Below are 23,682 nucleotides of genomic sequence, written 5' to 3'. Positions count from 1 at the left end.
ACGTTGATGTCTGTATTGATTGCTAATGTGAATATAACTATCCGCGGAATATTAGTTTTTGTGACATTTTTTTTCGCTGATGGCTATTATTCTGTTTGTTTAAAAACATACTGGAGAATTGCTTTTTCAGCGACTAAAAAAAAGCGATTTCGCACACGTGCATCAGCATACAACGAAACATTTTAACAAATTTAGAGCATGTCAATTCTATCAACGTCAATAAGTAGCCATGACAGAAACAGTCTTAATTTTAGCAGCATTTTACAATATTTACATTTTTAGCCATTCGTATATTAATTTGGTAAAAAAATAATAAAAAAAATCGCGTATTTTAAAATATGCAATCTTTTTATTATTCTTTTACCAAATTAATATATGAATGACTAACAAAAATGTATCCTGTAAATTACTTATAAAAGATATTTATCTCGAGAGAAATGGTTTATGTAAACTTTTATTTATTCCCACAGAGGATTATTTGTGCATATTGACATATGCATACATGTATGACAAAACAGATCAGATATGTATTTAATGCAACCTTTAACCCATGAAATCGGATTGCAGCGTCGCTTCTATTTTTTTTTTATTTCTGTTGTTGCGTGTTATTGATATGCGCTTATCTAATTTTGAGAAAATATATTTCGATTGATAAATCCACGAATATTTTTGCAAAACAGCTAGATCAACGACAGATGACAGTCAGCGCTAACGTGTCGAGTTAAGAGTTAGATACGTTATTTTTTTAGCAAAGGCCGACAGCTACCATTTAAATTCAATGTATGTCAGTCAATGTTTATAAAATTTCATTTCGATCGTGAAAAGGAAGTCATAGCGTGTGTGAAAAGTTCGCGACGAGGAAACGATAAAAAAAATGAAAGAAAAAGATAGCCTTTTGTATAACTAATCTTGCATGAGAAAGTGTGTTTTCGAAACCACGGTATATTTTCGGATGCTGCACAAGGCGGCCAGGGGTCCATCACTCGGGCCCCATCCTCGTAATTCGTCGCTCGCTGTTTCGCGGGCGTTTTCAGAAGTCTCACTCTCATACTTTATCGTCCACATGGCTTTTTGATGTTGCGGAATATTTGGGATAAATATTCTCTCGATGATCCGCGAAAGGAGCAGCAGGGATCCATCCATTAAGCGCATTTTGACGCTGCATCATGAAAGTAGGTTACACACGTTTCGCCTAGTTTGTTCTCGTACTTATGAATAAATGCTGCTCTCATATTCAAGTAAAATCGGATCATGTTTTATTGGAAGTGGATGGAAGCGGATTTAAAATAGAGCCATCTGAGATAGAAAGAGATCGGTTTTGACATATTTATATTAGTAAAATCAGAAAAACAAATTTTATAAGCTCAAGATTAAATGAAAATAGTAGATACGATAATATCGATGTCACACTAAAGTTGTCGTAATCTCTTCTTTGTACAGATAATTTATATTTTCAAAGCAGAAACATTTAAATATGTTTATTTAAGCCACAGTTTTTTAAAGTTTTATTTGGTATACAAGTCTTTGGCTGAAAGTATCCATATTTATAATTTATCATCAAAATGCGCATCTTTGATTCCTCTTTATTCTGGGAAGAAGCTTTTGGGCTTACATTCTTCCAGCTTCTCAACTATACAAACAGATAATACTTGTATCTACGCTTAAAGTTTTATGAGGGCATTTCCATTGACTGGCGGCTCTTCAAGTCCCCTTAAACGTTTAGATTTATCATGATTAATATTGCGTATGCAAACACATACGAGAGACGCGGTTGCGTGCCTCCTTTCACTCCCTTAATTACCGCATTCCATTGCAACATACGTGCAGATACAGAATTGATCAGAGATGTATGTGCGTTTATGTGAGAGAAAGAGAGAGAGAGAGAGAGAGAGAATTTTGAAATCTGCGTGATTCGGTGTATGCTAATGAAAAGCCTCTAATTTGTGGCTCGATAAATGCGTCGGCGCACGAAATCATTGATAATAATGATGTGAGTATATATCGCGACTGTAGAGAGCTGTCCAAGATATATACTTACTTACTTAACGACGTCGATGACGGGACTATTTCCAGAAGCACGATTATAACCGTGATGAGATTGCTCTTATTTTTTAGCCACAAAGCAGGTCGGAATTTTATTAAATTTCGCATCCAATGTGCATAACGATCTGTGCAAAGGGGAGGGAATATATACATACATAGAATTTGATCGCTATTTTTGTAAATTGTGATTTAGCATTTAGCTATCGATAGTATATAAATCAAGAGTATAATAATTATAATAATTATAATAAATAATTGATACAAGCGTATCAATATTTCACGCGTGATCCATTCGTAGACATTTACGAATTGATATTATTATGGTTACTTAGGCGAACAAACACTTAAAGTTTTATATTCCAACTCGCGGTGTGTCAAATCGTAGATTTTTACAAACCGCAAGTCGGTTTCTCGCCTCTAGCATAACAATTACCAAGTATAGTCTATTATGCAAGATCAATTTGTAAAGGTGATGTCTGTGAGTTTACACGTCATTACTTCGACATGTTTTTAAATATTTTATACTCGTCAGGATCACATTTTTTTTTACACATAATGCGCTTTTTTACATTTTATAAATCGTACAAGCAAAAGAATAATTCCGAGATATTAGCCACGCAACGCGACTGTCATGTCGGATAAATTGTGATGATCATTAATTCATATTGTCACTTCATCATCTAAACTGGTTTGTTCCAGAACTCGTTACGCATTGTTGTGCTTTTTAACGCATGTAAGTATCATAAATCAATGATCATACCATCGGTATAATAATTTCGAGATATGGTGCGTGTAATATAATTGTGACACATCTGCAACATTTATTTGTACAACATCAATTTGTATTATATTGTTACATATGTGCAATTGTTAAATAAGTCAATATTCTACTGATATAATAATTTCATATTATTGCCTCTGCATGATAAATTTATGAAAGTCATGATACACATCTACATAATGATTCTCTAAATTATAGAAATTTTGCTGTTTTATGTTCAACGATTACAGTCCATTTTCGCATTGTATAACGATCTCTGCTATTGCCGTCACATGAAAATATAATTGTGACACATCTGCAACATTTATTTGTACGATACCAATTTGTATTATATTGTTACATATGTGCAATTGTTAAATAAGTCAATATTCTACTGATATAATAATTTCATATTATTACCTCTGCATGATAAATTTATGAAAGTCATGATACACACCTACATAATGTTTCTCTAAATTATAGAAATTATGTTTTATGTTCAATGATTACAGTCCATTTTCGCATTGTATAATAATCTCTGCTATTGTCGTCATAAAAAAAAGATTGCGTCCGAGATCAATTTGCGGTACTCGCTCTTTCGCGTCGCGAAATTGATTGTCGCGGATGAATGCAGATAACGTGATATGTAATTTGTTCCGTTGCATCGTTCCCGTCACTACCGATTTCAACGTGATCCCCTCGATGCGACATCCCAATTCCGCGCACGCTTGTCATCGCGGAACGACCGATAACGCGGTAACTTATTGCAGATGAAAGGGACGGTAATTAATGCCGTCCGTGCGAGCGATGGGCCGAGCATCGAAACCGAGTATCGGAGCTGGACTTGAAAATAATTGTCAGCGCAAACTTGTTTTCGTTTCGTAAATCCGCGTTTAATATTCACGTTCAATATGTACTTTCATCGATCACGCGACGTGTATTTCGGAGCGCGTCTCTTTCTCTCGTGCGAGTATTTTAATGTTACCGTATCGGATATTGATAAAAAGGGGGCTTTCACGTATATTGCTACGCATTATCGTGAATATGCTATAAATACGGAAACGTTAAGTGAAAGTTTTATATTATTTGGAATTTTTATTGTTGCTCCGATATATAATGACAATATTGAGATGTTTATTGTTGGTTTAAATCGTTCTATAAATTTTCATGTTAATTGGTGGATTATTGCATTTTCGAACTGTGCATGCATTTAGTCAGAAATTAATTGCGTTACGTATACATATACGTAAACAATATAGAAGTCCGAATCCGAATCATAGAAATCCAAATCACGTTCTAGGCGGAAATGCTTCGTTTACCATTATCGCATATTATCATTGAGATTATTAATAGTAAACGGATTATGAATAATTCATTTCGATTAAATTTTTGTCTGTTCTAAACATTCCTGATTTTTATTATACGAGAGAAATTTTTTCTCTTGCCGCTGTGAAAAATGATTTGTATTTTGTGCTATTTTAAATTTGCGAAAAATTTTCTATTCTTTCATATCTGTTAATTGCTTTGATAGATAAAAATATGAGAATGTCGCGGTGTATATCGGCCGCCTAAAGAGTTTATATTTTTATATTTGCAATTTCGCGTACGCTCGAGTTGCTCGTCTTCCGCTTCATTTCTGATACTCCAACAACAAACACAGCAACAACTACACGACAACGGTGATCCTCTTGTAATCCCAGCTGCGCATGATGCAGAGCAGCAACGGTGACACGTCGTCGCTAGAAATAACAATATCGGATTTTGCTGTCCTATAGCCGTCATAGCGCCTTCCGATCTAAATAATATTCTGAGTTATATCGTTTTCGATGGTGTTCCGTCTTGTTAAAATTAACTATTTTCGACATGCAATGTTAATATATTATTCTTCCATTTAAAATAATTATAATATTTCTTAAATATTATCATTAGCTGCTGTGTTGATGAATTACATTACGATATTTCAAGGGGTGAATGGTTATTTCCATACGGTATATTAATATTCGTAATATTCTACGGACGAGAAAATAGATTTCTTGAAGAAAATGACAAGGTGGGAAGAAAGAATACGCTGTTTAAACTTACACCTTTATATTGCAAATACAACACAATAATGTATATACTTAAATTATAATCTATATTTTTTCTAAATTTATTTTAAAAGAATCATTAAAAAAAAATTAGATAAAATAAGTATGATTAGATGTATTAATTTTTCCATTATTGCATCAGTTTCGAAGCCCTCTCTTTCCCCAGATAATATATTATATAATTTTACTCGCAAAAGATTGAAAGGGGAGAGCATTAAATATCTCTCGCACTATTTGTCTCGTTATGTAAGGCTAAGCAAATTCATGTTTTCTTCTTTGCGGCGGCTCCAGAAACGCAAAGTGTCGTTAATTACGGCGGTGCTTTGCACCGCCGTTAATCACGCCAACTACACGCATATTTGCGGCCGCAGGCATGCACGATCATACGCACAAATCCTCCACCCGTGTTTGCATATTGGATGGAAACTCTTCGTTTGACGACATACATACCTTGGAAATTTATCGTACAATTGACTTATTGTTTTGACAGCCTTGCCACGAGAGGAATCGCACACATGGTATTCTATCATCACCATATCCAATATATTCACAGAATATAAAAGGATCGATAAAACGTTGGTTGCATATCGCTCTCGATTAATTGCAGAAGCCTCGAAACATGCATCCTCACAATTATTTCCGTTGTAATGAACAAATTTAAGAAAATTGTGAGATACTTTTTGAAATTTTTTGCTGAGAGCGAGTTTTATTCTTTTCCTCTTTGTACGCGCAATATTAGATTTATTATTAATTTACTGTGCATGAAGAGGCGCACGTAAAAGCACGTAATACAATTTGTATTACATTGACGGTTTCCTAAAATAAAATTGATATTGAAACATGAAATTATTTGCTGTTCCTTATAAAAAAATCTACATAATGTTGATACACACACAAATTTTGTTTAAATATTTCTATTATATATCTTTTAAATAAAATGTATATATATATTTTTTTTATTTATTATGCTTTGTGTGTGTATTTTTAATTATATATGTTTATCTTATTAATATGTAGAGATGAATGATTTTTGCATCCTTGTGAAATTTACAAATTTGGATAAGATATGATTCGTGATGAATAATATTTTCTTCGTCTATAATATACAGTAAGCTTACCTTTGCAAAGAGAAGCCTAATCGTAATCTTGTTAACAAGTCACGAGAGCTTATATGAGTGACATGGAAAAATGCAGTTTGACAATAATTTACGAAATTAATGTAAACACACAGTAACGTAGATGATTAATCTAATAGTAATCTAAATTGCGCGATAAGATTTATGATTTATGATTTATACTCTGGAAGCATACTTTTGAGAGATACTTATATATTACGCATAATACGTATTTAATTAATAAAATATTAATCAGCGTGTGTGGTATTTAACTTGCGCCGTTATCTTAATTATTGTGCTTGTGTGTGAGCCCAGATAAGCGAGCGACGATATCTCGATTTGCACTTGAGATTGAGCCGCAATCCGAACACGTGGTAACTAGAAGTTATGCTGTAATTTCCTGTTAATGTCAATGCAGCAGTTTCGTGTACAACAAAACTTAACAACAAGTTTAATTCTACAAAGTTCCTAATTATTCGAGCTTGAATTTCTGCCGGTACATATAATTATATATTATGCAAGAGACATGGGATTATCTACATGTTCCATTAATATAAAATAGTTGGATCAATAGCTTGCTTGTCGTCTACCGAGTTGCGCTCGTCCCTTTTGTCTACTGCAAGAGGAAGCCACATTCTACTTTGACATTTCTATTGTAGTTTTTTTTTCTCTATAAAACAATACGTCCAATGCGTATCTAATACTACACAAAATCGTGATAAATATAATATAGTATAAAAAATAGAACTAACACCGTGACATGTTTTTTTTTCATATATCACGCAACAAAGTCGATAAGATTATGATATATAAAAGCAGAGCTCAATAAAAAATATAGTAGCTAAAATATATCTCATTTTATCAGATATATCTCATTTCACACGTGTGAAGTATTGTACAATACTTCATAATTGAAAAGTAAGCAATTTTGTGGTAATTACAAGAAAGCTCTTCCCTTTTATGCAACGTTTTAAAGCTATCCTTTTAAATGGCAAGACAAGGACTTGTTTCAATATCGACCTACATCGGGGGTCGTTTCTCTTCTCTTGCTTATTTAATAATGATTCGCCCGCAATGTCGACATTGCATAGTTACAAAGCCGGAGATGCGGCTATTGTATCTATATCACTCCGAAACTTCGTGTATTATCAATGTTACGTGACACGTATAATGCGCTAGGTGATATGATTAATCATTGCGAGAAGAAAATAAAAGAAGCAAAGATAATATATAACAAATAATCAAAGAATATTTTTTTTTGTATAATACATGTAGTAGAATATGATAATAATTACTTGGCTTTTGCGAGAAATGTATTTATATATTTTAAACGAGTGACACACACACACTATATGAAATTGATATAATAATGTGTTATTCGTTGTTTTAATATGTTACTTTCGCATGATTATTAACTTGGCAATGTATATTATTTTTAGATTGGTCGATGACAGGTGTGTAGTATGTCCCGAAGCTGGAGATTTATCAAACCCGCCGAAGAAATTCAGAGGTAATTTATATCTTTTGAGATATTTATACTCTTTAACTCTTATTGCAATAAATATATCAATGAATTTCCTGATAATTTTTATATCGATATTTTCTTAATTTTCTTAAATATTCGTTATCGTTATCTTAATTTTTTTAAATATTCGCTATCGCGAATAATTAAGATAAGCGATATTCAAATAAGTATAAAATAATGTAAAAATGTTAAGCAATAACAATAATTGTTTTTTAGATTGTCTCTTCAAAATATGTCCCATGAATCGGTATTCCGCCCAAAAGCAATTCTGGAAGGCAGCAAAACAAAGCGCAAGTTCGGGTACAGATGCTGTGCTTCTCAAAAGGCTTCATGTGAGTTGTAAAATTAATGGACCATTTAATCAATTTTCTTATTGTAGATTATACAAGGAAATATATTAATCTTACGTTCAAAGTTGTGAAAAACATATTAACACACATGTTTGAGAAAATAAATGCGTGATAACGCATGTATATACATATATTGAATGTTGATAAGTAGAAAATATCAAACCGATTTTGTTACGACAGATATTGATTATTTAATTCAACTTTATTATTTACGCAGTGTTTTAATATTTCCAATTAATGAGAATGAGATTGACAGAGTATGTGTGTTATTCTTGAAAAGTAAAAAATTAATGCAATATTTTACATTTATTTTAATATGTTATACATATACATATAAATTATGTCGATATATAATTATATAATTAATTTATTTCGAACTCAGCATGCAGCTGAAATCGAGAAAAAGCAAAATGAGACCGAAAATAAGAAACTATTGGGCACCGTGGTTTCGTACGGTAACGTCGTACAGGTAAGAAAAAAAATAATCCTTCTTCCTTTAAAAAGTCGCTTCTCAGTGACATTAATTTTACTGAAGTATATCTTGAACGTCTTATGCTTGATTGCATATTCTTATAACGTAGAAAGGGTATATGAATAATAATAGATTTATCAATACTGCTAGGGGAGCAATTTTTCCCTTAACGCCTTCTTTTTTTGCAAAGCGATCATAAAAACTGTCTGGTACACCCATCCGTATTGACTAGTTATCTGCCTTGTATAGAGCGTGCGATAAGTGTTTGCCAATTAACAAGTTTTCCTTCTTCGGTGATATCGTTGCCGTGTCGAAAAATAGAAGCAAACGTTATAAATGTTGAGTTTCTTGCAAACAATTCAACTTCCTTTTCGTCGTTACAAGAAAATTAAAAAAATTATATGTAATGTAGCACTTCGTACTTTTTGCTAAATGAGATAACGTTATATATTAAACACTATATATTCCATGTATTTTATATAATATTATATATTTCGATTATACCTTCGATCGCAAAGTGGATATCATTAGATAAATTAATGTCTGCTGTAATGTATGAATTTTATTGAATTATCGCACATCTCTTATATATTATGTCAATACATAAACTTTTATTAATTAATTTATATTCTATTTTATATATACATATACACACCTCAATATTCCATACGATTAGAATGTTTACATTTAGCTTGTAGAATAATTAAATCGTGTTTATTGTGTTTAGCTTGTAGAATAATTATATAATTACATAATAATACAAATTTATTCGAGTTATGTACATCGCTCATAAACACGATAAATATATAAATAATTAATGTAGAAATAATTAAGCGACATTATTACGCGCGTATAATGTATCAACATTTACTTTATACATGTACACACACACACACACATACACACATGTATTCGATTATTATCTGTTTTTTTTACAGTTACTGCACCTCAAGTCTAACAAATTCCTGACGGTGAACAAGAGACTGCCAGCATTGCTGGAGAAGAACGCGATGAGGGTTTATTTGGATGCAAACGGAAATGAGGGTTCGTGGCTCTACATAATGCCATTCTATAAGTTGCGAAGCGACGGTGACAGCGTCGTTGTCGGCGATAAAGTGATTATGGAACCGGTAAACGCGGGTCGTCAGGGCCTTCACGTGGCCGCCAATTACGAACTAAGCGATAATCCCGGCTGCAAGGAAGTCAACGTCGTGAATTTGTCCACCTCTTGGAAGGTGACCCTCTTTATGGAACACCGAGAGAATCAGGAGGAAATCTTGAAAGGTGGCGATGTCGTGCGACTGTTTCATGCTGAGCAAGAAAAATTTCTGACGATGGATGAGTACAAGAAGAAACACCACGTATTTTTACGGACGACGGGCAGAACCAGCGCTACCGCGGCTACCAGCAGCAAGGCTTTGTGGGAAGTCGAGGTGAGCTATCTTTTTATATAATCATTAAAATTTATTTATACATGTGTAATATTATTATGTGTAAAATATTTCACGTATTTATTGAAATATCCTTTAAAGTTTTGAGATTTTCTTTATTTGAATTTTTATTGTGTGTTATTCTTTTAGCATTTTTGGGATATCTTATGTAAACAATTTTCTTCGTTTATTTGTCATTGATAGGTGGTACAACATGATCCGTGTAGAGGAGGCGCCGGACATTGGAATTCACTTTTTAGATTTAAACATCTAGCGACTGGCCAGTATCTCGCTGCTGAGATTGATACGGATGAGCCACGGGAACCTGTAAAAGGAAAACGCGGTATGGTATACAAATATTTCGAAATTAAGTATTAAGATATATTAAGTTGGAAAATGATTAAATCGAATTTAAAACATATTTTTCTAAAAATACACTTGGCGTTCATGATTAATGAAGTAATAGCAAATCAATTATTTATATTGATGGTTTAATAGATCCACCTGGACCGGTCTATAGATTAGTGTCGGTGCCGCATAGCAACGAAATTAGCTCATTATTCGAACTAGATCCTACAACTTTAACTCGAGGAGATAGTTTAGTTCCACAATCATCCTTTGTTAGATTACATCATATATGCACAAATACTTGGGTTCATTCGACAAGCGTACCAATCGATAAAGATGACGAGAAGCCTGTAATGTCGAAGGTACGATTATAATTCGTACATCGAAGAAATTATGAATGATATTTATTAAGGAAATAAATTTATTTTATTCGATCGTTTATTTCTTAAAGGTCGGTTGCGCGATCAGTAAAGAGGATAAAGAGGCTTTCGCTTTGAGGTCCGTATCACCGGTCGAAGTGCGCGATTTAGATTTCGCAAACGATGCCTGCAAGGTATTGACGGCTATGAACAGCAAGCTGGAAAAGGGAACAATTTCACATAACGAACGAAGAGCTGTCACTAGCCTGCTGCAAGATATTGTATACTTTATAGCTGGTTTAGAGAGCGAACAAAATAAATCTGAGGCGTTGGAGCTAATCGTTTCGAATGCTGTGAGGGACCGTCAGAAATTATTGCGCGAACAATACATCCTTGGACAATTGTTTAAAATATTGCAGGTATTCTCGACGTGTTGATCGCGCACAGATATCTTTCGCGAAGGATATCTCAAAATACAGTTTTAATTACAGGCTCCGTTTTTGGAATCTGCAGAAGGTGAAGGACCGTTTCTTAGGATAGATGAACTTAACGATCCAAGACACGCGCCATACAAGTATATGTTTCGTCTGTGCTACCGAATACTCAGGCTTTCTCAACAAGATTACAGAAAGAATCAGGTATCGTGATATTATGCGAAATATAATATAAATTTTATATATTATATTTAATTATTTATTTTGTTAAAATACTACATCGTTGTTCCACAACATATAGGAATACATTGCTAAACATTTTGCGTTTATGCAAAAACAAATCGGCTACGATATACTAGCGGAAGATACCATCACCGCGCTTTTGCACAATAACAGAAAATTGCTGGAGAAACATATAACAGCTGCTGAAATAGAAACGTTTGTGGGTCTTGTCAGAAAAAATATGCGTAACTGGGAGTCGAGATTTTTGGATTATTTGTCGGATTTATGTATATCTAATAAAAAAGCAATAGCTGTGACACAAGAATTAATTTGCAAAAGCGTACTTAGTGAAAAGAATAAGGATATTTTGTTAGAAACAAAGTAAGTATGATAAACATGCGAATGATATCAATCTTATTAATAAACTATAAATTATTTATTTTAGAATGGTGAAGACTCAAGTAGAAGTCGAAGATATTGATGAGAAGCAAGAAAATGCTGAACCAAGAATTACTGTTATAGAAGAATTTGAAGTTGTATTGGAATGGAATAATAGAACCGTTAGTATACTTAATAATAATTTATCGAAATATAATATTATACAAATTAATGTAATGTTTAATGCAGAAATCAATGTCTTTGAGTGAACTATCTAGAGGAGCAAAAATGGGGAATGTTCAAGATGCTGCAATATTAGACTATTATAGACATCAATTAAATCTATTTAGTAATATGTGTTTGAATAGGCAATATCTAGCATTAAATAATCTGTCGCCACATTTGGATATCGATCTTATACTTAAGTAAGTGTTGTGTGCTTATCTTTAATTATGAATTATTTGTAAATTATTCATTACGCATTTCTTTCTTACAGATGTATGGAAGATGAAACAGTGCCATACGAATTACGCGCATCATTTTGCCGACTTATGTTACATCTTCACGTAGATAGAGATCCACAAGAACAAGTAACCCCTGTAAAATATGCTCGTCTTTGGTCTGAAATTCCGTCAAAAATGAGTATAAACGAGTATGTAAATATAAAAAATGCATTAAGTAGGATGAATATGTGAGAGAAGTACTCAAAATTATTTATTTTCTTTAATTGCAGTTATGACACGAATAAAATGCCAGACCATAGTAAAGAGGCTGTTCGTACTAAATTTAGTTCGACAATTATGTTTGTTGAAGATTATCTCTGTAATGTTGTTGCGAAAATGTGGTCTTTTGGAGATCAAGAACAGAATAAGCTTACATTTGAGGTATACAATCTTTTCTTCTTTTTATATATATGTTTTTCTGTTTATCTCTAGATATATAAAATAAATTATATTCAATCGCACACAATTATTCTTATATATTGTTTGCAGGTTGTTAAATTAGCGCGTGATCTAATTTATTTTGGATTCTACAGTTTTAACGATTTATTAAGTTTAACAAAGACGTTGCTTAGTATCTTGGATTGTATATCGGAGAATGAATCTACCGATGGAAAAATACCTACGGGCGATATTGATTGTAAGTTTATGATTTTATTAATTTCATTTTATGAGAGATATATAATCTATGAACTGTTTTATATCTCTTTATTGATTAAATTTCAATGAACCCCATAAGAATATTATTTTGTGGTAGAGTCATTTCAATTCATCTATATATACACATTTCGCGCGCATGGTAGTAGTTTACAGTCGCAATAAAGTTTGATTTATCTCCTTTTTACATTATTATAAAATTATATATATTGATGTATCATTGATATACTAAATTCCCTTTGCTTATTTTCAAATATTTTTTATATACGATCAATTTTTTATATTCTGATTTTAAGTATCGCTTTCGGAAATTTGTATATAACGTTTTCTCATATGAGAGAGATGCTGTAACATATTGATACTATATATATGATCCATGCTTTAGAGGAAAATCCGTTTGAAAATAAAATATATCTTTTACACAATTAAGTTAAATAATTTATAACATGTAGAATGAGAGGTAAATATGTTTGAAACTAATAAATTTACTCTTGTAAATATTTCATCACAGCCGATACAGTGGATCCTGAGGAGGCAGGTAATATCCTATTAGAAAGCTTGTTAAAAGCTAATTAAACTGTGTGTTAATGTGGAATGGATATTAAGAAGATATAGCATGCAATGTATGATGTAGGTCTATAAAGCTTTTTTAGTTGTTTAAATATTCTTTTATTATAATTTCTTTTTAGAAACACATTTTAAGAAATGTAAGCATAAAAATATCAAAGTTTAACATATAATATGTAATACCCTTAATTATTGAATATCTTTATAAGCATTGTGTGCTTTATTTAACAATTTTGAAATGAATTTTTTATCTTTTTCATAGTAAGTAACAAAATAAAAACATAATAAAGACAGAATCATGCTGTTTTATATATTAATTTATACAAAAGAGTATCTTTTAACACGAATTAAATTTGCTTGCTATGCACTATAATTTAACATTGTGACATACGTAAATACAATAAATACATAATATCACATAATATCGTATATGTGCTAAACTATTGTTTTTCATTTATTTATGATCTTAATGTGTATTTTTTTATTTGTTATGGTATGTTCAAATAGCTGAAGGAGGTATTCTTAGATGTATTGGCGACATGGGTGCTGTGATGACAAATTTAACATTAGGACCAGCTGGTCAAGTGCTACCCAGTTCTTCTCCAAGACCAAAGCCACTAATGAAGAAAGAATATCCTTTGGTGATGGATACAAAGCTGAAAATAATCGAAATTTTACAATTTATTCTGGATGTTCGATTGGATTACAGAATCTCATGTCTCTTGAGTATATTTAAACAAGAATTTGACGAGACAGCATCGACAGCTGAGAAGACTGGAGATGTGATTTTAGGACAGAAAACTATTGATTTAGAAGCAATTGGCACACATGCGGAAGGAATATTTGGGAGCAGGTAACATATTGTTGAATGTGATATATGAGAGAGAAAGAGAGAGTTATCTTAGAGAGATTGTACTTTTTTAGCGAAGAATGTGCAGCACTAGATTTAGATGGTCAAGGAGGCAGAACATTTTTACGTGTTCTGCTGCATCTAGCAATGCACGATTATCCTCCGTTAGTTTCCGGAGCCTTACATTTATTATTTAGGCATTTTAGCCAAAGACAAGAAGTTTTACAAGCATTTAAACAGGTGAGATTCTTTTCTAGTATTCTAAAACTTATCAAGAGAAAGATTTTACTTATATTAATGTTTACATAATTAATAGGTGCAACTTCTGGTTTCGGATAGCGACGTAGAATCTTATAAACAAATAAAGGCGGATTTAGATGTTTTACGTCAGTCTGTCGAGAAATCTGAGCTTTGGGTGTATAAATCCAAAGCGACGGAGGAACATGGAAATAAGAAAAAGAAAAGTAAAGAAGAGGAGGATGATGGCATAACTCCTCGTAGACCACCTCTATTATCTCTATCGGATAAACAAGGTTTTTATATATGTCATAAAAATGTCAATTGTTTTATATGAATACTTTTTAAGCGAGATAAAATTAATACAATTGTTTCTTTTAAAGGCTCTGCTATTGATTTGGATATCGGTCCACCGTTGCACGCCGATCAAGCTGAGGAATACAAAAAGATTCAGCAAATTTTAATAAGAATGAACAAATTGTGTATTCAAACTTTGCCGGGCGGTCAAGTGAAGGCGCGCAAACATGAACAGAGACTTTTACGCAATGTCGGAGTACACACTGTCGTTTTGGATCTTCTACAAGTTCCATACGACACCAAAGAAGATATCAGAATGAACGAGTTAATGCGTTTGGCGCATGATTTCCTGCAAAACTTTTGCCTGTCGAATCAACAAAATCAAGTTCTTTTGCATAAGCAATTAGATCTGTTTTTGAATCCTGGCATAAGGGAAGCACAAACAGTATGCAGTATCTTCCAAGATAATTCTATTCTCTGCAATGAAGTCAGTGGAAAGGTCATACAGCATTTTGTACATTGCATAGAAACACATGGAAAACATGTACAATATTTGAAATTTTTGCAAACTATAGTAAAAGCTGAGAATCAGTTTATCCGAAAATGTCAAGAAATGGTGATGCAAGAGGTGAGATATTTTATATACATATAACTTTTATGTGGAATATTTTTCTACTTGTTTTATTTTTATTTTAGTTAGTTCAATCGGGAGAAGATGTCCTAATTTTTTATAATGATAGAGCCTCCTTTAATCATTTTGTGGAAATGATGCGATCTGAAAGACATCGTATGGATGAGAGTAGCCCACTTCAGTAAGTTACTTGGATATAATTCTAATATGAGATATATATATATATATATATATATATATATATATATTGAATGTGATTATTTTCTATTGATTATTTGAATGTCTGACAAGAAGATTTAATACACAGAAAGTATTATATTTTAGGTATCACGTAGAATTAGTAAAACTTCTAGCTTGCTGCACAATGGGTAAGAATGTCAATACTGAGATTAAATGTCACAGTCTTTTGCCTTTAGACGACATCGTTGCTATAGTATCACATCCAGACTGTATACCAGAGGTGAATTTTTTTATCAAATTTTAAAAATGTTTATATTTCATTAAAATATAGTTCTACATATAATATTATATATTGATATATTTTGTATTGTTTATAAATAGGTGAAGGAAGCGTACATCAATTTTCTCAATCATTGTTATATTGATACAGAAGTCGAGATGAAGGAAATTTATACTTCAAATCATATGTGGTCCTTGTTTGAAAAATCTTTTATAGTTGATATGGGTTTAATTGCTTCGTTTACCCACGATCGACAACATGCGGATATAGCCTTAGAGACTTATGTGACGAGTTGTCTAATGAATATTATATCCACATTTTTCAGCAGTCCATTTTCCGATCAAAGCACCACTGTGCAGGTAATGTCTTTATTTGTTGCATTATGAGAACTATCATTATCTTTCATGGTGTATATACACACAAACACATACTTGTCTCTTTTTTTTAATTAATTAATCTACATGTTACATATCTTGTTGATATATTAATTTTTTTCGGTGAATATATATACATTATTTTTGATGGAATAATATTTATAAGATAATTGTTTAACACCAAATTAAATATAAATTTATTCATATTGGGAGAAATTTGGGATTCATGCTTCCTTAACTTCAAAATTAATGAGGTTTATGTGGTGTTGTTTCTGCACTTAAAATTTCTTGATGGAAATTTTCTTGCACAAGTTTTATTCATAAAAATGAATTAATTTAATTATTTCAATGATATACAATTTTTCATAGAAGAATATGCATAAAAGATATGCTTGCAGTTAATATATTCAGTCAATGTTACACATATTTAGAGAATACTTCATATTTAATTTGCGAATTTTTATTATAATTATTAAGAATATAATTGTATATAAAAAATTTTTTATTCTAAAATTTTTCATTGCGAAATCAAAATTTATCAAAATTAATATTCAATAAAAGATAGAGCATAGATTTTGTATAATATAAAAGCTTATGTTTCTAATTAATGTATGAATAACATAAGAATAAAATCAATATATAATAAAGCATTAGATAAAATGTGAAATAAAATATTTTTATAATTCTAATTATAATAAATATGCAAAATAATTGACATTCATTTGTTTAATAATCTCTCGCTTTGCATGTAAACACATTAAATTAAGCTCACTTATTAACTAAGTACACATTACACACATACATATACATATAGGAAAAAAGAGAGCAATAGGCAGTATGATTGATATCAATTATTAGTAATCATATACTGTGTATGATGTGTGCTTGGTCATTGCTAATTGCATCAGTGGCATGTTCTGTGTTTTTGGCATGCAACACCTCCTGGTCTTCTTTGATTCAACAACATTGGTTTATTGGGTCTATGGGTGCTATCGGTCTATATGGTGGTGGGTTGGTTTACTAATAGAAACATCTGCACGAGGCTAGACTGTATTGGAACATCAAGGAGTGCGATCGGAATACAGATAATAATCTTTCTGGCTATGTGAGTATTGAATGCTAGGTTCTTCTCTTAAGGGGGCAGTTGCTAGATTATATAACAAAACTCTATCTATGTATCTTTATGTTCCATTTTTTCAATATCGAATAATATATCATGGATAAATTTTTTCACTTTTTTCTTATATGTTTTCTTATATGACTATATTTTGATTTTTTTCTGCTGAGCTTTTCCTGAATTATAATTATAGTTTTAAATAAAATTAATTTTCAACAATTTTGATAACTTCATCATATTTGTAATTAATGATAAAATTATAATTAATGACAAAATTACAATTTTTTTAAACCAAATGGTCATGAAGTATAGTTTTTTATTTTTAAATAAAGAAAAAAAATAACAGAATAATAGTGTCTCCAAGAAAAAGATATTTAAAAATCGAAAATTATGATTTTATAGGAGAGGAAAAGTTATTTCTAAAATTGTAACGTTAGTTTTATATGTTTAGCATCTTTTTGGAGATATTTAGAAATATTCAAAAATTATTTTTTATAGCATTCAACATGTTTCAGGAAATGATATATTTTTTATCAAAAAATAGAAATTGATATTTTAATCATTTTCAAATGCATTTGTTATCTTAATTTTGAGTATATATATATGTCTGCATTATAATGTCATAAAATTACATATAATATTTACAAAATTATTTTTTGGAATTGAGAAAGTGACTTATATAATCTAACTGTATATAATAAGAATTTGTTTTCAAGGCAGAAGAAAGAATATAAGAATATTAAATTATTCACAAATTATATATTTATGATGTTGGCTATTATAGAAAGCTTTAGCAGCACAAAATAACTGATGTTGTAAATACAAACTGCATTTTCTTCTTTATATGTACCGTATATGTCTTTGCATATAATTAACACATTCATTGTCATTGTTGAATGCAATCATTTTTGTAAACTACATATTTTGTTGTTATTATTAATTATGACTATTATATACCTACCTTATTCTTAAAATATGTTATCTCATTCTATCTATATGTTTTCTAAATTCTTCTAATTTATAAAGAAAAATTTACAATTTATATATGGCATGTAATATCTTTCTATTCTGTCTATAAACTGTTTGGCAGTGAATGTGTTATACTTTACGCAAGACGTTTTTAATGTAAAAGTATAATATAATAATAATTATTAAATGTAAATAAGAAGTATAACAAAAAATAGAATATATAATGGCAATTTAAATTTGCTAAATATGAAAATAATTATAATATAACGAGATGTTTAATAATTTAAAATAATATAATTGTCTCATAAAGAATACTGTTTAATATTAAAAAATAAGAATTGATACTATTGGTTTGATATCATGTTTCTGTATAATTTAAAAATATGATTTATTATATTTAAAAAAAGCTTTTATATATATATATATATATATATATATATATATATAAGCTTTTTATATAAGTAATCCAATAATATAATTCTTTTTTATTTTGCTATTATAATACGGACAATTTTAATACATTTTCGCATTTATTTTTCATGGAATAGACAAGGCAACCTATATTTGTTCAATTGCTTCATGCGGCTTTTAAAGTTTCACAATGCGCATGGTTAAACGCTGGACAAAGATTTAATGTTGAGAATTGTATACGAACATTATCGGATGTAGGTGAGTAATATCTTTTGTAAAATATCACTCTTTAAGAATAATGCCTATTTTTATGTAAATAATATAAATAATGTTGTTTTTCTTAGCTAAAGGAAGAGGCATCGCTATACCGACTGATCTAGAAAGCCAAGTAGCTTCTATGTTTAACAAAGCAGCTATGCTTAGTAGACAGACCAGCAAATGGTTACAAGCTGCTAAACAACCAAAGATCGAGCGTAGTCAAAGTCAGGTAATTTGTAATTTAGTTCTCATTATGGAATAAATTAGAATAATTGAATATCGTTTACGTTCCATGAAAGAGCAATTATGTAATAAATTTACTTAAATGTATAGAGTGACTTACTTTGTATGGAAGGCTCTGACAACGAGGTAAAGGTCACTCACGGAAGCGTAGCATTTTGTTAGTTTAGAGATGCAATATGTAGTGTGCGATTGCTAATATTAGTATACTAGCTATTATATATAGAGATTTACATATTGGGCTTCATATATTTGAAGATATTAATTATCACTGTTTCATAGCTACATATGTATATATATACAAAATATATAATCATAATTACATCTAAATAATATATCTAAATAATATTATAAAATAATTTATTTAATATTTCATTAGTAATTATAAGTAGGAAAGTAAATATTTTAATGTGTAACAGTATTGAATATTAGATATATCATGGGATATATAGACATTTTATATTGTGAGATTGTGTTATTTAAATTTTCGAATCGTAAATCGATTTATTCCGTAGTGTAGATTGTACAAAAATTTTGTATGTGCAAGATAATTTGATTATTTAAAGAAATAGTAATGGTCTAATTTACTGACACCACATATGTTTTTGTTTAGCTTATGCGTTTAGATCGAAGCATTATCGAAGGTCTCCAGGATATAGTATGTCTGTTAGAGGAACAATTGAAACCATTAGTACAATCCGAATTGTCTTTATTAGTGGATATTCTCTATCGACCTGAATTATTGTTTCCTGCAGCAACTGATGCCAGAAAAAGATGCGAAAATGGTGGCTTTATCAAAAGGTACAATTTTTAATTATAATAATAACTCAATATTAACGCATAGTATAATACATAAATATATTTATGCATTTTTGCTTTGCAGATTAATTAAACATACTGAAAAGTTATTAGAAGAAACGGAAGAAAAATTATGTGTCAAGGTCTTAAGGACACTTCGTGAAATGATGGCTATTGATCCCGAGTACGGAGAAAAGGTGAGCGTCATATAATCGTGTTTTGCATGCAGTTATATGATCATTTATCATACTAAGGAAGGTAACACAGCATCGCGAAAAAGGGCATTCAGTTCAATATATAGATAGATTTAAGAGAATTGCTTAAATAATACAAGAATATCTCGGGATATAAGCGCATTGTTCCGAAAAGGTGATTCGAGTATTTATAAAGTTGAAAAATTTCTTACTTTGTATTAAGTAATGCTTGGCTAAACTTAGCGTCGCGTCTTCTCATAATGAAGCTGAATGCCTGAGCGCTCATAAGCACATTAGACGATTAAATATTTATTACGCGATTAAATATTTATTTGGCTTGTCGCATAATTACAAAAGAATAATATAAAAGTTAATAAGATTTCTCAATATACGCCACGCAAAGTCTTAGCGGTGGGTGAGTAGATCTGGTAGAATAGATATGTAGGTAAAGATGTTTTCATGCTGCGAATGAAGAACGAAGGTATCTCGGAAGAGAAGGAGTCTGAAACGAAGAGCGAGTTACAAGTTGGAACAGATTCCAATGATCAGTCTGAGAATGATCGACAAATGACTCAGCAAGAGCCGGTAAAAATTAAAGTAGATAGAAAAAAGTGGGCACAACGTATATGAAACAAAATTATTTTATGCTGAAAAGAAAGATTGATGATATCGCGTGATGTAATTTAGGACGCGCGGATAAAGAATACTTCTAACACCACTACGACATATTGCATACATTTTTAAAAATAAGAAAAGAGTCATTGCAAGTAACTCACCAGAAAAAAAAGAAGAATCTAATTTACTTATTTTAAACACTTCTCTTTGACTTGCAAATCATAACAAATCTCATAATTTATCTTCCATCTTATAGAGCTAACGAAATGATAAACATATGTTGCTAATTGTAATTGATTAATTGTGTGATTAAGTTGTTGACTAAATGATTGTTCATTATATGTTATACATACACATCAAGTCGTATATGGTGTGGTAAAATTTCGTAAAGTAGAGGATATAATGTACGTTGTGTAGATCTTTCATGCATGTCGCTTAATTTATGCACGTTTATTTATCTCCATTTCTTATGATATATATCCATTTCTTACTATCATTTTTCATCTTGTTTACAATACTTTGCATTTAATATAAGATATTCTAATATATATATTAGAATATCTTATAGAATATATATATATATATATATATATATATATATATATATATACATACATAAAATACACAATGTATATAAAAATTATCTAATCTTATATGTGAAAGTAATTTTGATTCACGGTATAAAATAATAAACAATTAAAAAAATGTATAATTATTATGACTATAGTACTGTTGAACATATAGTACTGTTTATATTCTTATAAAAGATTTGCAATATATATTATTTCATCACAAATTTACCGTGTATCGAAGATTTTTTTACTTTACATCTGAAAATATTATTTCTATTTTGTTTAATCAAATTTAAACTAGTTTGTTTATATAAAGAGAATATATGTATTATATATATATATCTCTCTTAATATTATTATATAAAAATACAAATATAATTAAAAGCTTTTATATATAGAGATAGATTTAAATGTATATAAATTATATAGTAAGAGATGTACCAATACAATATATATAATAGATTTTAACATTCTAATGATTACACATTGACTTTCTATAATGATATAATTATTTTTACTTATATATATATATCTTATATATTTTACTTTTAATTATCCTAGATCGGAATTATATAAATGTGATATTTTGTGTGAATTTTATTTTCCTTAATTTTTCCTTATTCTCTCCAATAACATGAATGTTAGATAGTTTATATTCAATCGATATATTGAACACTTTAATTAGAAGTATATCGGCATCTTATTAATATATTAAAATATAATCGTATGTATAATATCCAAAATATGTATGCTACTATTATTCTCCTTTGCGTGCTTTTACCTAAGGATATTTTGATCTATAAATATAATCTCTTACACACCTATATAAATGTCTCTCACACACATATATAAATTATCTCACACAAATTAAACTTTTATTAAAATCTCCGATTTTGTATGATCTTCATCAATTGTTAATGTACAAATATATGAATGTTGTTTGCAATACGCATTAACTTCATTTTTATCTTCTCTCATATGTTGCACTTTAATTATCATATATTTTGTCTCGGGCTGTATAAATTTTACATGAATAATATAATGAGATTTCCTACACGCATCCTAAATTGCACAAGTATTTCTTACACTTTTAAGCACATAAAGCATAAAGCACCGATTATGTAAATATACGATTTAAATTTATACATATTTTATATTTATGATAGAATATGTTTGTGAATATACAAAGAGAATATTTGTAACGTTGTACTAGACCTTTCTTTTTTATTAATGTTGTGCACTATGTATTGGTACATCATTCTGATTTTGAACACATAATAGAATGCTGACATAAAGTACTATTTTTTTCCCCAGGGAGATGTATTGAGAAATAATCTTCTGACGCGTTACTTCGGCAAAGGTTTTATACAGAAACCGGAAAATATTGATATTGGAGTATCCCGTAGTGCGACTATCACCCATGGTCCAGGAGGTAAAGTCATAAGACATAATTAGTTTTATTTATTTATTTTTTTAATATCTTTCTGTCGAAAATAAGAAGAGAATTGTTATTTACAGCGAAAATATTAAGTCGAGCTGGTAGAACATTACACGAAGTGCAAACCCATCTTGATCGCGAAGGAGCTTCAGATTTAGTGGTAGAATTGGTGATTAAGAGTGTACATTCTCCGAGCATATTCGTAGAAGCTGTAGAATTGGGTATTGCATTATTGGAGGGTGGAAATCCCATCATACAAAAGAGTATGTTCAATAAACTAATGGGAGGCGATTTGAGCCAATCGTTTTTCAAGGTAATTTTTCATATTCTGTCAATGTATAATATACAACAACATTCTTATTATATTATCTTTTGCACAGGTGTTTTATGATAAAATGAAAGATGCTCAGCAAGAGATTAAATCTACCGTAACGGTAAATACATCCGATATGGCGGCTAAAGCACATGAGGATAAAGAGGGTAAAGAGATAGATAAGATATCCCGAAAACCTGAATTAGGTAAAAGATAAAATAAATTAGTGTCGCTACGCTGAATGCTATTATGAATCTATCTATTTAATTTTTACTTCATGCATTAACTTAAGCATATGTATAAGTGTATACATTAATTACACATAATAGATATCTTAGATATGCGTTTATATATAGGGAAGCCCAATGGAATGGTAATAACTGACGAGGTTCGTGAAGAATTAAATCAAGTGTCCAATGCACAGGTGTATGCAAACATGCAAAATGGTCTTGCGCCTGGCGAAGACATGGCAAATAATGCGTTAGAAGATATAAGTGAAAAATTAGATAGGAATAAAAGTAGTGCGCCTGAGGTCGACGAGGGTCAATTGAGCCCTAAAGTTTTAGTGATGCAACCAATTCTGCGTTTCTTGCAACTACTTTGCGAGAATCACAATAGAGAATTACAGGTACTATTATCTATCTGGAATTTGTATTTTTGC

The 23,682-nt window shown here is 30.5% G+C and overlaps 1 protein-coding gene across 7 annotated transcripts in view; it reads left to right on the top strand.

Annotated features, from left to right (window-relative positions):
* Positions 1 to 23,682, top strand: part of LOC105255588 (inositol 1,4,5-trisphosphate receptor) — a 38,972-nt gene that overhangs the window by 11,469 nt on the left and 3,821 nt on the right. For 2 of the 7 annotated variants that reach the window (XM_011264968.3, XM_011264958.3), the window contains 32 exons: positions 7,445 to 7,515; positions 7,747 to 7,862; positions 8,263 to 8,349; positions 9,291 to 9,785; positions 9,987 to 10,125; positions 10,281 to 10,492; positions 10,582 to 10,908; positions 10,981 to 11,127; positions 11,225 to 11,526; positions 11,591 to 11,705; positions 11,773 to 11,948; positions 12,020 to 12,175; positions 12,257 to 12,407; positions 12,516 to 12,663; positions 13,192 to 13,218; positions 13,755 to 14,100; positions 14,172 to 14,337; positions 14,414 to 14,630; positions 14,718 to 15,259; positions 15,328 to 15,443; positions 15,587 to 15,722; positions 15,824 to 16,081; positions 17,124 to 17,201; positions 18,731 to 18,851; positions 18,938 to 19,080; positions 19,705 to 19,892; positions 19,975 to 20,086; positions 20,558 to 20,668; positions 22,585 to 22,702; positions 22,789 to 23,021; positions 23,089 to 23,227; positions 23,378 to 23,649. In XM_011264968.3, coding sequence (XP_011263270.1) covers positions 7,445 to 7,515; positions 7,747 to 7,862; positions 8,263 to 8,349; positions 9,291 to 9,785; positions 9,987 to 10,125; positions 10,281 to 10,492; positions 10,582 to 10,908; positions 10,981 to 11,127; positions 11,225 to 11,526; positions 11,591 to 11,705; positions 11,773 to 11,948; positions 12,020 to 12,175; positions 12,257 to 12,407; positions 12,516 to 12,663; positions 13,192 to 13,218; positions 13,755 to 14,100; positions 14,172 to 14,337; positions 14,414 to 14,630; positions 14,718 to 15,259; positions 15,328 to 15,443; positions 15,587 to 15,722; positions 15,824 to 16,081; positions 17,124 to 17,201; positions 18,731 to 18,851; positions 18,938 to 19,080; positions 19,705 to 19,892; positions 19,975 to 20,086; positions 20,558 to 20,668; positions 22,585 to 22,702; positions 22,789 to 23,021; positions 23,089 to 23,227; positions 23,378 to 23,649 — 5,965 coding nt within the window. The remainder of the gene's footprint in view (positions 1 to 7,444; positions 7,516 to 7,746; positions 7,863 to 8,262; positions 8,350 to 9,290; positions 9,786 to 9,986; positions 10,126 to 10,280; positions 10,493 to 10,581; positions 10,909 to 10,980; positions 11,128 to 11,224; positions 11,527 to 11,590; positions 11,706 to 11,772; positions 11,949 to 12,019; positions 12,176 to 12,256; positions 12,408 to 12,515; positions 12,664 to 13,191; positions 13,219 to 13,754; positions 14,101 to 14,171; positions 14,338 to 14,413; positions 14,631 to 14,717; positions 15,260 to 15,327; positions 15,444 to 15,586; positions 15,723 to 15,823; positions 16,082 to 17,123; positions 17,202 to 18,730; positions 18,852 to 18,937; positions 19,081 to 19,704; positions 19,893 to 19,974; positions 20,087 to 20,557; positions 20,669 to 22,584; positions 22,703 to 22,788; positions 23,022 to 23,088; positions 23,228 to 23,377; positions 23,650 to 23,682) is intronic. The other 5 variants (XM_011264976.3, XM_011264983.3, XM_011264992.3 and 2 more) reach the window with 5 other exon arrangements.

The sequence above is a fragment of the Camponotus floridanus genome, unplaced genomic scaffold (assembly GCF_003227725.1).
Source record: "Camponotus floridanus strain SB8 unplaced genomic scaffold, Cflo_v7.5 scaffold9, whole genome shotgun sequence".
NCBI lineage: Eukaryota > Metazoa > Arthropoda > Insecta > Hymenoptera > Formicidae > Camponotus > Camponotus floridanus.
Note: the sequence above shows the minus strand (reverse complement) of the source record. Positions and strands in the feature narration are given on the sequence as shown.